This window comes from Balaenoptera ricei, chromosome X, assembly GCF_028023285.1.
Source record: "Balaenoptera ricei isolate mBalRic1 chromosome X, mBalRic1.hap2, whole genome shotgun sequence".
Classification (NCBI taxonomy): domain Eukaryota; kingdom Metazoa; phylum Chordata; class Mammalia; order Artiodactyla; family Balaenopteridae; genus Balaenoptera; species Balaenoptera ricei.
This window is the reverse complement of record NC_082660.1, coordinates 110,596,798-110,614,178: the sequence shown is the minus strand read 5'-3', so window position 1 is coordinate 110,614,178 and position 17,381 is coordinate 110,596,798. Positions and strand designations below refer to the sequence as shown.

The 17,381-nt window shown below is 36.6% G+C and overlaps 1 protein-coding gene across 6 annotated transcripts in view; it reads right to left on the bottom strand.

Annotated features, from left to right (window-relative positions):
- Window positions 1-17,381, bottom strand: part of XIAP (X-linked inhibitor of apoptosis) — a 48,361-nt gene that overhangs the window by 7,503 nt on the left and 23,477 nt on the right. For 3 of the 6 annotated variants that reach the window (XM_059911498.1, XM_059911499.1, XM_059911501.1), the window contains 5 exons: window positions 11,614-12,522; window positions 10,407-10,506; window positions 8,671-8,749; window positions 6,808-6,850; window positions 3,033-3,233 (listed from right to left, as the gene is read on the bottom strand). In XM_059911498.1, coding sequence (XP_059767481.1) covers window positions 3,033-3,233; window positions 6,808-6,850; window positions 8,671-8,749; window positions 10,407-10,506; window positions 11,614-12,490 — 1,300 coding nt within the window. In that variant the 5' untranslated portion in view covers window positions 12,491-12,522. The remainder of the gene's footprint in view (window positions 1-3,032; window positions 3,234-6,807; window positions 6,851-8,670; window positions 8,750-10,406; window positions 10,507-11,613; window positions 12,523-17,381) is intronic. The other 3 variants (XM_059911500.1, XM_059911503.1, XM_059911502.1) reach the window with 2 other exon arrangements.

Here is a 17,381-nt window from a genome sequence, read left to right as displayed (position 1 = left end):
TTTGTTTTTGGCTGCGCTGCGTGGCTTGCTGGATCTTAGTTCCCTGACCAGGGCTGGAACCCAGGCCCTCAGCAGTGAAAGCACCAAGTCCTAACCACTGGACCACCAGGGAATTCCCCACAATTTTTTAAAAAGTAAAAAAAAAAAAAACAAGAAAAAACAGGAACACTGGACCAGAAGTCAGGAAACCTGAATTTTACTCCCAACTATCTGAGTGACCTTGAGTAACAGCATATCTGCACTTCAGTTTTCTCTGAAGTAATGAAAATTTTATATGATCTTTAAGGTTCCTTTCATTCCGATTGTTTGTGATTCCATGTTTGCAGACCACAATGGATGAAATGTCATGCCTACCAAACACAGATATCATCAACTCCACTTTTCCTACCTTATTTCAGGCTTGCATACAGACACTTACTTGAGATGGTGATGGTCTGGGCATTCTTTCCAGACTAATAGTTTACCTTTGGCAATTACTTCCCTCTAGCCTTTAGAGTAACTATTGGGTTCTTTCCTTTCCTGAGGTACCTTTCCCCTTCTACTTCCTACAAGGCCCCCTTCTAGGTCGGGAGGTTCTGGCACATAGCAATAAAGGCAACAGCTAGATAATCTTTGATGTTATTTGCTAATATTTTTACTACATTACTTTAAACCACTTCTAGAATAAACTGATGTTATTAATGTTCCTATCAGAGCAGATTCATGTGGAAAGACAGACTGATAAGAAATGTGTATGGGTTATTTGATTTTTACATTATGTTCTGTAATATACACATAAGGATTAAAGCAAGTGCCTTAGCACACACATGAAGCAAAGGGCTTTATATCATACTATGTTGTTTTTAAAAAGAAAGAAAAAAAGATACTAATTTGGTACTATCTTTAGAAGACGGGGGTATTCTCTGTCACAGAGTCAATGGGATAAAAACTAGTATTGAATCTAGGATTTCTCAATGAGTAACAATAACATTGTACTTTTTTCTAATAACTTCCATCTGCTTTACTTCAATTAGGCCCACCCTCTATTTTGTATAGAATTAGAAGATTCTTAGTGCCAGTCTTTCCTCATCAGCTTTTGGGAAGAGAAATAGACAGCAGTCCTCCATGAGAAGATAGCCTGTAACAATCACTTGCCTCTCAATTTTGTGAGACTAAGGAGCGATCAACTGATGAATTCTAACCTGTGCCCCTGAGAGCTGGCATTTGTTTAGGCTCTCCTTCCCACACTACCCTGGCTTGTAGTCTCAGTAATAAGAACCCCCCACCAACTCCTGTTGGATAGAGGACAAACATGCCCCAATGCACTCTGTCCCTTGTTCTCTTCCTACTGCAACCCACTAAATCTTTCTGTTGTAAACACCTTCAGGTATAAAAACTAACACCTTATTGTCAAACTTAATTAAGCTTCAGTTGTAGTTATGGGGAGAATGGCACAATCATTTGTATCACAAGTAAATGGTTTGTTTCACCATCACCAAGACACATGGAGCTATTATAGGTTTTAAATACATGCATCTTTAAGGAAAATATGCTTTCTGCTGAATCTTTTACATCAACTAATGTAATTTAAAACATCATTAATGTTATACTGTTTTATGACTTATGTAATTATCTGAATAATGTTTCAAAAGCATCTGAAATAACCTAAAGATCAAAAGGGTCTTTAAGGTAAAAAAAAAGAAAAAAAGTGAACTTTTAGGTTCATTAGCCCTTGGAGAATTCTCATCTTTTGATACAGGTGGTCAAAAGCTTAGAGTTATAATAAAGTACCCCAAGAATGTATTCAGTTTGAAACCTTTTCTTTAACCTCCAATGTTGTTGGCAAGCTCTAGAGTAGCTGTCATCCTTAAAGGAGAAACTTGTATTTTTTATCTTTTTTTTTCCTAAAAGGAGGTTATATACTTCTCTTCTACATTATTTAATACACTTTCTATATATGATTCATAGTATTAAGATGCCATTAATTCAAGTTCTATTTAGCAATATGACCCCTTTATATATTTACATCATATGAAAAGTTGCAGAACACTCTAAATCCAAAGAGTTTCAACTACAAAACTTATAGTCTACACACAATGATAAAAGTTAGTCTTTGTTGTTCTTTATCTAAAATAGAGCATAAACTCACACTTTTAAAATGAATGGATCACTGGATCTTACTTGGACCCTGAGTAGAACAAATGAACTGTAAAAACAGTTTAAGACAATGAGGAAAATTAAAACCAACTGAATTTCAGATGATATGGAATTACTGTTAATTTTGTTAAGTGTGACAATAGTATGTTATGGGCTAAATGTCTGTCTCTCCAAAATTCATACGTTGAACCCCTGACCCACTGTGTGATGGTACTTGGACGTGGGGCCTTTGGGAGGTAATTAGGTTTAGATGAGGTAATGAGGATGGGACTCCATGATGGGATCAAGGTCCTTATAAAAAGAGGAATAGAAAGCGGAGTGCTCTCTCTCTTGGCCATGTGAGGACTTAGAGAAGGCAGCCATCTGCAAGTCTGGAAGAGAGTCTTCACCAGGAACCAAATCTGCCTGCACCTTGGTGTTGCACTTCCCAGCCTCCAGAACTATGAGAAACAAATGTCTGTTGTTTAAGCCACCCAGTTTACAGTACTGTTATAACAGTCTGAGCAGATTAACACACAGTATTAAGGTGACGTTAAAAGAAGTCCCTATCTGTTAGATATTTATTGAAGTATTTATAGGTAAATGATATATAGGATGTCTGGGATTTACTTTGAAATACTACAGCAAAGAAAAAAAGGTGGGGGAAGAAGTGAAACAAGATTGGAAAAGTGTTGACAATTATTGAAGATGGTCAATGCGTACGTGAGGGGTCATTATACTACTCTCTCCACTTTTGAGTATGTTTGACATTTTTCATAGTAAAAAGTTTTAAAAAACATTTATCCTAAGGGGAATATGAGAGGAGGGAAATGAATGGGCCACAAAGTCATGTAAGATACTATCCATAATGAAGTGATGTTAGGTGTGTTTTGCTTTTTAAAAACAGGCATGCGTACCTTTCTGTAATGAAGTCTGACCTGATTCATCTTGTGTATTGTCTTTCTGAGCACTCACTAGATCTGCAACCAGAACCTCAAGTGATTTATAGTTGCTCCCAGATGTCTGAATTTTTTCCTCCATTATTTTCTTAATGTCCTTGAAACTGAATCCCATTCGTATAGCTTCTTGTACCATAGGATTTTGGAATATGGTATCATCTGAAATGAAAATTGGTGAGGAAAAAGATCATAGAGTTTAATTATTTTCATTAACACAACTCAACAGCAAAGTATAATTAAAAAGAAAAATTTAAGCAACAAGCAAAAAACCAAAACCAGGGACTCCCCTGGTGGTCTAGCAGCTAAGACTCTGTGCTCCCAATGCAGGGGGCCCAGGTTTGATCCCTGGTCAGGGAACTAGATCCCACATGTTGCAACTAAAAAAAAAAAAAAAAAATCCCGAGTGCCGCAACTAAGACCCAACGCAGCCAAATAAATAAACAACAACAACAATAAAAAATCAAAACCAAACCACCAAACCAAAGCTGCTTTGGGAAGAGGATTTAGAAATACTTGGGGCATTGAAGAATCACTTTCAGAATCTTAAAACAGTTGAAAATGCAATGAGTATGTATTTTGTAGCATTATGAATTGAGATTAGGTGCTTTAAAGACTACATGAACAGTACAAGATAAGGTAAAACAGATAAGAAAAGGGTTAAGTGCTTCAAAAATCTGAAAAGTGTGGATGTCTTTAGTGAATCACCAGCAATTATTTTGAAAAAATCATGGGAAATAGAGGAAGACCCAGTCTTTGACCTTGAATGTATCAGTTTCCTATCTCTCTGACTTAGTTTCTGCAGCTGGGGGTGGGGGGTGGACTAGATAAGGCAAGAAAGCAAATAGAAAGTCACTTTAATGACACTCAAAGTAGGAATACAGATTGTGTAGTGATGTGCTAAAAGAGGAGACTTCTCCTCTTACTCATCAATTCTACTCTTTGGTATTTTTTTTTTCTTTTCCATGCCGCACAGCTTGCAGGATCTTAGTTCCCCGACCAGGGACTGAACCTGGGCCCCGGCAGTGAAAGCGCCGAGTCCTGACCACTGGACCGCCAGGGACTTCCCCACTCTTGGGTATTAAAAATGAGTACATATATCCACCAAAGACATACACAAGAATATTCACAGCACTGTTATTTGTAACAGGCCCAAACTGGAAACAACTCAAATGCCCATCATCAGGTGAATGGATAAGTAAATTCTGGTATATTCAAATATTACACAGCAAGAAAGAAAAATGAACTACTGCCACAGACAACATGGATCAATCACATAGATATGATAAACGAAACATCATCATAATGATGAACCAGAGACAAAAGAGTGCATACTGTATGATTACATTTTTAAGATGTTCAAATCTAATCTATGGTAACAGAAGTCAGAATATAACTTGAGGGTGTATATTGATTGGGAAGGGGCCTGAAGGAGCTTTCCAGGGTGGTGGAAATGTTCTATATCTTGATCTGGGTGATGGTTAGATGGACCTCTACCTCATACCATATACAAAAATTAACTCAAAATGGATGAAAGACCTGAATGTAAGAGCTAAAACCATAAAACTCTTAGAAGAAAACACAGATGACCTTGGATTAGGCAATGATTTCTTAGATATGACACCAAAAGTATAAGCAACAAAAAACAGACAAATTGAACTTCATCAAAATTAAAAAGTAATATGCTTCAAAGGACACCAACAAGAAAGCGAAAAGACAACCCACAGAATGGGAGGAAATATTTGCAAATCATATACTTGACAAGGGACTTATATGTATAATGTATAAAGAACTAAAATATAAAGAACTATTACAACTCCATAATTAAAAAAAAAAGTAACCCAACTAAAAAAAGGGCAAAGGAGATGAACAGACATTTCTCCAAAGAAGACATACAAATGGCCCATAAGCACATAAAAAAATGCCCAACAGCATTAGCTATCAGGGAAATGCAAATCAAAACCACAATGAGATACGCTTCACACACCACTAGGAGAGGTGTAATAAGGAGACAGACAACAAGTGTTAACAAGGATGTGGAAAAACTAACTGAAACCCTCATACACTGCTGGTGGGAATATAAAATGGTGCAGCCACTTTGGAAAACCGTCTGGCAGTTTATCAAAAGTTTAAACATAGAGTTACCACATGACCCAGCAACTCCATCCCCAAACATATACCCAAGAGAATTAAAAACATATGCCCACACAAAAACTTGAACACAAACGTTCATAGCAGCATCAGCGTCATTCATAATAGCCAAAGAGTGGAAACACCCCAAATGTCCACTGACTAATGAATGGATAAACAAAATGTGGTATTATCCATATAAAGGAATATTTTCCACCATAAAAAATAATGAAGTACTCATATATGATAAGGGTTGAACTTATATGACTGGATGAACCTTGAAACCACACATTATTATTCCATTTATATGATATGTCCAGAATAGGCAAATCCATAGAAACAGAAGTAGATAAGTGGTTGTTTGTGCTTGGGGATCGAGGGGCTGCAATGGTGAATGACTGCTAAGGAGTATGGGGTTTCTTTCTGGGGTTATGATAATGTTTTGCAATTAAATAGTAGTTATGGTTGTACAACCCTGTGAATATACCAAAACCCACTAAAGTGTATACTTTATACGGGTGAAATTTTTGCTGTATGAATTATATCTTCATTTAAAAACACTAATCCTAAACCAGAGCAAGAGTCTTACTAGTCATAAAAGGAATAGTATGCAGTATAAGGATGATTATTATCAAGAAGTGTTATAGAATCTCTGTTTCTGGATAATTTCAAAAATACAGGCTGGAAAAAATGATTTCTTAAACTACCATTTATGCACATTACAAAACCTTAATCAAATAGTATCAAAGTGGCTCTCCTTCTCTAGCATACGTATGAATATTTATAGTATTCCCTTGCCTTCTAATCCTTAAGATACTAAATAGATGATGTTATGAGTATAGGGAGTCACCTATCATCAGACACCAGACATATTCTAAATTAAACTTTACTATTTTTGAAACATGATGCCTAGGTTGAGAATGAGATCTGTAGTGTGATGTAGAATTCAGAAGACCTTCTTTACAGTCCTAGTTCCACTAATGCTTTGTAATGTAACCGTGGGCAGGTCACTTAACCTCTCTGTTTCTTCATCCGAAAAGTGGGATAACAATATCTTCTTTGTTTCACATATCTTTCTCTGCACACTTTAGTTTTTAAAGATGTCTATGATGAGTAAATAATCTTTGTGATAAAAATCCTCTACCTCTCTAAAAGGTAATAGGAGGTAAACAAACCAAACCATACTCCTTTGTGAAGAAGCTGGGGAAGGCAAAAAGATGGCATGGAATAAGGAAGCAGGAAGGTTAGGGCTGATCATTGTGATGGCACATTAGTAGAGCACTGGATTCACAATCCTGGCTAACTAAAGAAACCCCATTGACAAAAATACACTTAACGCTTTTTGTGATTTTAACAGAAATAACAATGGACAGCCTACAGCTGTTCCTCTCAAACTTGGAAAAACTGTCCAACCTTTGAACCAATGTTCCCAGTATATAAATATCCAACTTAAATTTATAGGCACTTCATTAATTCTTAAGTCTATAGCAATCTCATCTCAAAGAAATATACCTTGAAAGAATCAGTTTACCCTTCCACCTTATAAATAACAAGTATAATAAATTGGCAATGAAATTAAAGTATTTATTTTAATAAGAATATTTACCAATTCTTTTAGTTAATGATGGTGTTTTTTCAGCAGTTCTCGTCTAAAATAGAAATATGAATTATAAGTTAGAATTCCTTTTGGTAGAAGACAATTACTTCAATTTGAGAAGTTATGTTAATCATGAGTTTATAAATTAGCTTTATTCCAGTTCAACATATGAATATTCACAAGAGGCATATAGCCTGATGAAGCTAGAAGTTAAAAGATCATCTAACCCAATCCATTCACTTTACAGACAAGAAGCTGAGGCTCAGGGAGATTAAACAACTTGATTGAGGCAATACAGTTCATGGCAGGGCCATAATGGCAACTCTTGTGTCTCATTCTAGTCCAGGGCTCTTTCCACAAAGTACTGATGCCTTGGCCACCCCAGGCCACAGTATCAATATAGATACCTTTTTGATATTTTAAATACTGTCTGTGAAAAGTTAAAGACTAGTAGCACAAAACACATTATACAAGTCTAATTTCAGAAGGCTGAGGGATTTAAGTGTTTTAGTTCTTCAAGCCCATTTTCGCCTACAGTGATACTTAAATCAGTTCATCCTGATTCCCTTTTCACAAATTTGCTTTCGCTTAAGAAAAACAAGCACTCTTCAAGATCTCCCCTTTAAGCTCACCATACATTACTATTTTACTTTAAAATTTTTATTTTATATTGGAGTATAGTTGATTTACAATGTTGTGTTAGTTTCAGGTGTACAGCAAGGTGATTCAGTTTCACATATACATATATCTATTCTTTTTCAAATTATTTTCCCATTTAGCTTATTACAGAATATTGAGCAGAGTTCCCTGTGCTATACAGTAGGTCCTTGTTGGTTATCTATTTTATTTATTTATTTTAATAAATTTATTTTTGGCTGTGTTGGGTCTTCATTGCTGCGCGCGGGCTTGCTCTAGTTGGCGGCGAGCTGGGGCTACTCTTCATTGGGGTGCATGGGCTTCTCAGTGCAGTGGCTTCTCTTTGTTGCGGAGCACAGGCTCTAGGGGCGTGGGTTTCAGTAGTTGTGGCACAAGGGCTCAGTAGTTGTGGTACAAGGGCTCAGTAGTTGTGGCCTGCGTGCTCTAGAGCACAGGCTAAGTAGTTGTGGTGCATGGGCTTAGTTGCTCCGCGGCATGTGGGATCTTCCTGGACCAGGGTTCGAACCCGTGTCCCCTGCATTGGCAGGCGGATTCTTAACCAGTGTACCACCAGGGAAGTCCCAGTTATCTATTTTAAATATAGTAGTTTGTATATGTTAAACCCAAACTCCTAATTTAGCCCCCTCCCCACCTTTTCCCTTTGGTAACCATAAGTTTGTTTTCTAAGTCTGTGAGTCTGTTTCTGTTTTGTTAAATAAGTTCATTTGTATCATTTTTGCTCACTGACTTCCTTTTGGTCACACATACCTTCTTTTGGTGTCTTAACACCTCTATCAAGCCTTCTGCCCTGGGAGCGATTCTGTTTCTTCAGGTGATTTTGCATAACTCTCTTCTGAACCATTATATTTTGTTTAGCGATGTAACAGAGTTAATATTTTTTAACAACTACTTTTTAAAGACTGTTTAGGTACACAGTAAAATTGAGGAGAAGATACAGAGATTTCCCATGTACCCCTTGCCCCAGCACATGTGTTCCCTCCCTCATTATCAACATCCTTCCCAGCATGGCACACTTGTTAAAATCAGTGAACCTACACTGATACGTCATAATCACCCAAAGTCTATAGTTTACATTAGGGTTCACCCTTGTTGTTTTACATTCTATCACCATACATTATTAATTAAAATACTATACTGTGAATTTTATACCAAGAAATCATTGCAAAACAAATTATGTAATATTTGAAACTATATATTCTACAATACGTGACTTACCAGAGACTCCTCAACTGAATGGGTTAAATGAATATTGTTTATGTATTCTTGTCCCTTCTCTTCTAACAGATATCTACACCTAAACAAATAAAAGGTTAAACTTTAGTAGCTCATAAATTAGTAAAGTATAATTAAAGATATAACCTCCATCATGTTAATTCCATTAACTTGCTTTTTGATATTTCTAAGGAGCCACAAAATAAAATGTTACTCAATTCCCTATCAAACTATCATTTTAAGGTTAAAAAAATGTTCCCTTTGTTATCCTAATATGCTAATGTCAGTAGAGCAAAAATATCAACTTGAGAACTTTCAGCTTTTACGCAAGTTATTAAATTAGCACCTTGACATTTAAAAACAAGTTTTAAGTAATCTTAATGAGATTTAGAGATTAACCAATTGTACATTTTAAAGGAATTCTTTAGGCTTTCAGCCTTTCCTTTTAAGGCTGTTTAAGGTTAAGATTTATTTTCAAATGATCATTCTGAAGTTTTAAGTTGTACTATTTTGTAGGCCAAAAATTCACATCACTGTACACTGTACACATCTGTGTACTTTAAAGAGGCAAGATGGCAAAGAGACGTTTAGAATATGTCATCCTTCTAAGATGCCACTGAGTGTAAGCAGCATGATTATATTATATACTACCACTGCCAATTAAATTATGACCCACCACCAGATGTGTCCTGATTTCAGAGATCTGAAAATGTGACCAACTGTGTGCCTTAGAATCAGTGAGATTCAGTAATATTTGTTAGAGGGCGTGATGGATTCTTAAGGAATCTCCTTGGGAACATGGGCTCTCATGCCCAATAGAGCCTACTTCCCGCAGTGGATAAGAATCCGCCTGCCAATGCAGGGGACACGGGTTCGACCCCTGGTCCAGGAAGATCCCACATGCCGCAGAGCAACTAAGCCCATGCGCCACAACTGAGCCCGCGTGCTGCAACTACCACAATGAGAAGCCCGCGCACCGCAATGAAGAGTAGCCCCCGCTCACCACAACTAGAGAAAGCCACACAGCAACAAAGACCCAACGCGGTCAAAAAAATTTTTAAAAATAAAAAAAATAAAGAGCCTACTTCCAACAACAACAAAAGCATACATTCCTTTTTTTTAAAAAAAGTAATTAATTAATTTGGCTGCATTGGGTCATTGTTACTGCACGGGGGCTTTCTCTAGTTGCGGCGAGCAGGCGCTATTCTTCGTTGTGGTGCGCGGGCTTCTCATTGCGGTGGCTTCTCTTGTTGCGGAGCATGGGCTCTAGGTGCATGGGCTTCAGTAGTTGTGGCACACGGGCTCAGTAGTTGTGGCTCACAGGCTCAGTAGTTGTGGCTGGCAGGCTCAGTAGTTGTGGCGCATGGGCTTAGTTGCTCTGTGGCATGTGGGATCTTTCTGGACCAGGGCTCAAACCTGTGTCCCCTGCTTTGGCAGGCAGATTCTTAACCACTGCGCCACCAGGGAAGTCCCATACATTCCTAATTTGGTGTTTAGAAATAGAATCATCTGAACATCATAGATATGATACATAAGTAATGAATGGTCACTGGAGAAGGCTTAGGTGTTTTTTTTTAATGTATATAAAGTAGGTGACCCCATTTTTATAAACCTGGTGCGAATTTCAAATGTCAATTGGTGAAGGCAAAAATAGCTGACGTGAAAAGTTATTCAAGTCTTCCCACTGCTTATGTACTGTCCAACTTGCCTGTCACTGAAGGAACATTTAAATACCTTACCCTGGATACCACCTAGCATGTTGTTCCCAAGGGTCTTCACTGGGCTTCCAATCAGTTAGCCCTCCTCCACAGTGAAAGCACTTTACTTTATCACCTTCACCTAAGAAACACACAAGTAAAAATACATGTATTTGTGCAATTACAAGCTTACCCCAAAATATCCTTTTAAATACTATAAAATTAAGCATTTCTAAATTACATGAAAGTCTCATAGCTTAAAAGAAGATATCTGAATTCACGTCTAAGTAACAGATAAGATCATTTGAGGAGGAAATACATACTAAATTCACTGATTCAATTTGAGGTATTTTACAGAAGACAAAAATAGAATTTCCCAATTTTTATGTGAAAAATCACAATTGCTTTAACATATGTCATTTGGGGCCATCAATGCTACATTTACTTTTTCAAACTGTGAAACTTTAACAATAAAGTTCAGCATAATGAAATTACAGGATAAGTTTCTCTAAGGTTATAGCTATATGACACTAAACAAACTTTTAAGATTGTTATATGATACTAAGTAAATAAAATACTGAAATAACTTATATTTTGTATTTTGGCACTATTCAATCTTAAAGTAACTGGGTCAGATACATAACGGTATAATTTTTCTGAATATTCCTGGAAGCCATCACACTAATGGCCCTTCCTTCCCTACTGACATGTCTACAGCAGTCCATTTGAAAAGTGCTCATTTTAAGCAATAAGGCACCTTTCGAATATACAGGGCAGCTTTCAAATATATAGTCTATGTACAAAAGGCAGGTATCAATTTTAACATCAGCCAAAGTAAACTCCCTAATGTTAACTCTTCTTACAGGGTTGTTGTGAGGCATAGGGAAAATGCATGTAATATACGTATTGAGCACATATAGTAGGTGTGCAATAAATTATAGTTAGTATTACTCTCAGACCTATTCTTCTATCAGGGATATCTATCATCTTTTGCATGTCATTCTTCTCCAAAACACAATTACATAAAGATAAATATGACTCATAATATGGTAATCTTTTCCATGTAAATTCAGTGGTTATATTACAGAGTCAACATAAGGGTTCACAGAATAATACTAATATAAATAATGATGTCAGCCTACACCTAAATATTTACCAGTTCAGGGGGCAAATAGCATCTATTTACTTTTTAGGAGCCCTGGGATAGTTGGAAAGTTATTTATTAGCCTAATTTTATAATAAAGTTTACCTAAAGCATAAAATCCAGCTCTTGCAAGCTGCTCCTTGTTAACTGAGTATATCCACGTCCCAAATGTAATGATCCGTGCTTCGTAATCTGCCATGGCTGGATTTCTTGGAGGATTTGTTGAATTTGGGAAATTCCTATCAGAACTCACGACATCAGATTCACTTTGAATATTAAAATTCCGGCCCAATACAAAGAAGCAATTAGGAAAGTGTCGCCTGTGTTCTGACCATGCACGATCACAAGGTTCCCAATTTTTCAGTTTCCCGCCACAACAAAAGCATTGTACTTGATCATCAATACCCGTGTAGTAGAGTCCAGCACTAGCTAACTCTCTTGGGGTTAAGTGGGCATAGTCTGGCCAGTTCTGAAATGACTTTAATCTAGCTTCTTCACTACACATGGCAGGGTTCCTTGGGTATATGGTGTCTGATAAATCTACAACCTGTCCAGTTCTCAAAAGATAGTCTGCATGAGTCTCAGATGGCCTTTCTAAAACAAAATGATTTCTGTTTCCCAGATAGTTTTCAGCTTTGTACTGACCATTTTGGACACCAGGATTTGTAGGCTGTGCAGCATTATTTTCGAAATAAAAGCCATTGATAAATCTGCAATTTGGGGATACTTTCCTGTGTCTTCCAACTGCTGAGTCTCCATACTGCCATCTATCTACTGCTGCATGACAACTAAAGCACCGCACGGTGTCTCCTTCACCAGTGTATAGAAAACCAGCTCGTGCTAGTGTTGATGCTGAAACAGGACTACTACTTGGAAAATTAGCAAAAGTTTTTAATCTATTAAACTCTTCTACAAATTCTTCATCCTTACTGATGTCTGCAGGTACACAAGTTTTAGATCCTTCAAAACTGTTAAAAGTCATCTTCTCTTGAAAATAGGACTTGTCCACCTTTTCTAAAAAGAGAACATTACATTAGGAAATCCAAAAATGTCAAACACAAGCAATATACTTTTGATATTAGGAGTTAACAAATTACCCACTGATGACACAATCTTTAAGAAACATTCTAATTCTAAATACTAGAATTCTACATTACCACATGATTCAGGTTATAAAGTAAAAACTAGCATTTTTGTTTTCTCTTTTAGAGGAAAGTAATATTTAAGCAGGTAGATCAGAACTATTCATTTTTAAGTGCTTATTTTACATAAATATGAAAACTATGTGATGCAGAATATATTAAAATTATTAACCATGTAAAATCATTAATTAGGAAAAACACGAAAGAAGCATAAAATATGCAGATTCTTAAAGTCTATGCATAATTGTTATAATGGATCATTGTATATTCAAGGCATCTAAGTTGTTTTTACAATTAAAAAAAAGAATGTTCAGAATATTCTTTATTGATTAGCAAAAGATAAGTTTTATTCACAATGTTGGTTCCAATGTATTCTTTAAGAGCATCAAATGTTTATGATTTTCACGTATAAACAGAGTCCATTTTTGTTAGAATTGGATCATTTCAAATGTATATAATACTGCCCTCTAGAGGGTGGCTCAGGAAAAATACTAAGTACTTGTAGACCTTAACTGCAGTTACTTTTGCTATCAACTGCCCACGGTCAAGAAACAATCTGTTCAAATGGAAGAGAAGTACTATTGCAGCCTCATTAGAGCTGCCAAATTACAGCTGTGTAATATTTAACCAAGATAAAATACTAAAAGGAACTGGTTGGATTATGAGAAGGGTGGCCAAGATAATTTATCCTCCAAACCTGAACTCTTTTGAAAGTGAAAAATGATGCTACTAATAATTACATTGGGACAAGAGGCACAAATCAGGGTTGCCCCAGGCAAACCTGGTTCTCTAGAACCTCACACTGTTCCTGACACTGTGTTCAGTACATGCTTGCCAAATGCAAAATGAAAGAATGGTCACAATGACTCTGTCTCTACTTCATATGTATAGTAACTGATTTCTTGGGAAGAATTAGCAGCTCCTTTGGCCTTATGTTGGCACAATATGTCTTGGAACATCATCTCTCTTGGAGTTAATGTTCAACAAAAGGCTTCTGTCTTGCAGGCTGGCAATGGACTTCAGTCTTTCCTGGGCCCAATTTACAATGGTATGAATTCATATACACCTCAAGAGCTGAGTTATATCTGCATACAACAATTTTTGGAAGACAGTCTCCATGATTTTTGATTATTGTTTCCCAGATGTCTGAAAACATTCCAACACTAGCTTCAAGACTCTTTGTTGAATCAGCATAAGCTAGATGACAAAAACCATGGTTCAAAGAAACCAAGGCTGGCTGATAGGCTAATGAGATAAAATAGGGATATGTGTAAAGTCTTATATTCTGACTTAAAAAATCTGTGGTACAACTAAAGGAAGATGGAATCTTGGTTTGGAAAGAGGTCATGTGAAGGGAAACCTCCAGATTAAAGTCTTGGGATTTGAGTTAATTACAAACTCATCATGAGCCAACATTACATGGCAGCTAAAAAACTTGAAGTAACTTCAGTCTGCATTAACGTCCAGGTGTGCAACATCCAGATTCAATTCTGCTACATACTGAGTATTATTTTTAATTCTGAACACATTTTAGAAGGGACATTAACAAAGTATAACGTCCATAGAGAGCAATCAGGATGATGAAAATGGTATCCTATGAAGAACAGTTGGAAGAGTCAAGTATTTATCTCAAAGGGAAAAGAAAATTGTAGGGAGAGGGGTGTAGAGGATAGAATAACTATCTAAAAGGCAGTCATGTAGAAAAGGGATCCAAATTCTGTTTAGCCTGAGGGCAGAATTAAAGTTAATGAATATAATTAAAGCCAGTAGATTTTAACCCAATATAAGGATGAACAGCTACAACAATCAATATCAGTATAAAATGGATTGGGTTGTCTTGTAGCTTATGAATTCCTCTCATCACTGGAAGGGACTTTGGCATGGACTAGGAGACAGGATTAAACATTTCTAAGTCTATAATTATCCTGAAGAATAAATGCTGAATATAATCTAAAACATATGAAAGTTACCTTCTCTGAGGTGGTTAAGTTTTGTTTCTCAAGTCAACCAAAATAGAAGTGTAAAATCAATGATCTATTCTCATTTCATAATAGTGAATATTTTGCATGGTTCAAGTAGTCATCCCATTTCAGATAATATTAGATAAAGCTCCATCATTCAACACTAGCAGGAGAATCTCTATTTGAAGCTTTCAAGTGGAGACCTCATCTTCCCAGGGGTTATTTCCATGCTAACAGTTTAGATTTCACTGTTTTGAAAAGCAGATATTTATTCAGAAGCACTCAACTGAAAACTACATATACATTATCAGAGTGTGAGCTTTTGGAGAAGGGTGAGAAAACAGAACTACCAGAAAGGTTAAGAGTAAAAGAGAGAAAACCGATTGACAAAAGACAGAAACCTTGGGACTGGAGGAAAGCGCCAAAAGAAAGGGATGGGAGATGATTTAAAAAAAAAAAGTATTTAAGTGAAATGCAGGTGGGGAAGATGATATTTAGAAAATAAGTATATGAGGGGCACAGGAATTGTGAATACAGAAGAAAATGAGGTATGAATACTAGAGAAGGTTTTGGATGTGAAAAGGTCTGAATGGAATAAAGTATCCTGAGGTAACTTAAGGCCTCTTTGTGAAAGCACATTCAGGCTTTGTACCAGGTAAGGAGAAAAGTAAGAAGGCACACAGAGAGAAAGATGTCCAAGAAAGCTTTGACATAAAGGGGCCAGGCAGTCAGAAATCTTGAGGGAACAGTGGTTGGGAAAAATGGCACTCTGAAAGCCAACACTGGCATAAAAAGAATCAGCAAGTGGTGGTACCTGTTTATATGAGGGGTATGGAAGATTTCAAGATGGTGAGATGTTGTGTTTAAAACATAATTATAATGATGACCCAAAACCCATGGGATGCAGCAAAAGCAGTTCTAAGAGGGAAGTTTATAATAATACAATCCTACCTCAAGAAACAAGAAACATCTCAAATAAACAACCTAACCTTACACCTAAAGCAATTAGAGAAAGATGAACAAAAACCCCGCAAAGTTAGCAGAAGGAAAGAAATCATAAAGATCAGATCACAAATAAATGAAAAAGAAATGAAGGAAATAATAGCAAAGATCAATAAAAACTAAAAGCTGGTTCTTTGAGAAGATAAGCAAAATTGATAAACCATTAATTAGCCAGACTCATCAAGAAAAAAGGGAGAAGACTCAAATCAGCAGAATTAGAAATGAAAAAGGAGAAGTAACAACTGACACTGCAGAAATACGAAGGATCATGAGAGACTACTACAAGCAACTATATGCCAATAAAATGGACAACCTGGAAGAAATGGACAAATTCTTAGAAAAGTACAACCTTCCAAGACTGAACCAGGAAGAAACAGAAAATATGAACAGACCAATCACAAGCACTGAAATTGAAACTGTGGTTAAAAATCTTCCAACAAACAAAAGCCCAGGACCAGATGGCTTCACAGGTGAATTCTATCAAATATTTAGAGAAGAGCTAACACTTATCCTTCTCAAACTCTTCCAAACTATAGCAGAGGGAGGAACACTCCCAAACTCATTCTATGAGGCCACCATCACCCTGATACCAAAACCAGAAAAAGATGCCACAAAAAAGAAAACTACGGGCCAATATCACTCATGAACATAGATGCAAAAATCCTCAACAAAATACTAGCAAACAGAATCCAACAGCACATTAAAAGGATCATACACTATGATCAAGTGGCGTTTATCCCAGGAATGCAAGGATTCTTCAATATACGAAAATCAATCAATGTGATACACCATATTAACAAGCTGAAGGATAAAAACCGTATGATCATCTCAATAGATGCAGAAAAAGCTTTCGACAAAGTTCAACACCCATTTATGATAAAAACACTCCAGAAAGTGGACATACAGGGAACCTACCTCAACATAATAAAGACCATATATGACAAATCCACAGCCAACATCATTCTCAATGGTGAAAAACTGAAACCATTTCCTCTAAGATCAGGAACAAGACAAGGTTGCCCACTCTCACCACTACTATTCAACATAGTTTTGGAAGTTTTAGCCACAGCAATCAGAGAAGAAAAAGAAATAAAAGGAATCCAAATCAGAAAAGAAGAAGTAAAACTGTCACTGTTTGCAGATGACATGACACTATACATAGAGAATCCTAAAGATGCTACCAGAAAACTACTAGAGGTAATCAATGAATTTGGTAAAGTAGCAGGATACAAAATGCAGAGAAATCTCTTGCATTCCTATACACTAACAATAAAAAAACCTGAAAGAGAAAATAAGACACTGATGAAAGAAATTAAAGATGATACAAACAGATGGAGGGATATACCATCATGTTCTTGGATTGGAAGAATCAACACTGTGAAAATGACTATACTAACCAAAGCAATCTACAGATTCAATGCAATCCCTATCAAACTACCAATGGCAGTTTTCACAGAACTAGAACAAAAATTTCACAATTTGTATGGAAACACAAAAGACCCCGAAAAGCCAAAGCAATCTTGAGAAAGAAAAACAGAGCTGGAGGAATCAGGCTCCCTGACTTCAGACAATACCACAAAGCTACAGTAATCAAAACAGCATGGTACTGGCACAAAAACAGAAATATAGATCACTGGAACAGGACACAAAGCCCAGACAAACCCACGCACATTTGGCCACCTTATCTTTGACAACGGAGGCAAGAATATACAATGGCGAAGAGACAGCGTCTTCAATAAGTGGTGCTGGGAAAACTGCACAGCTACAT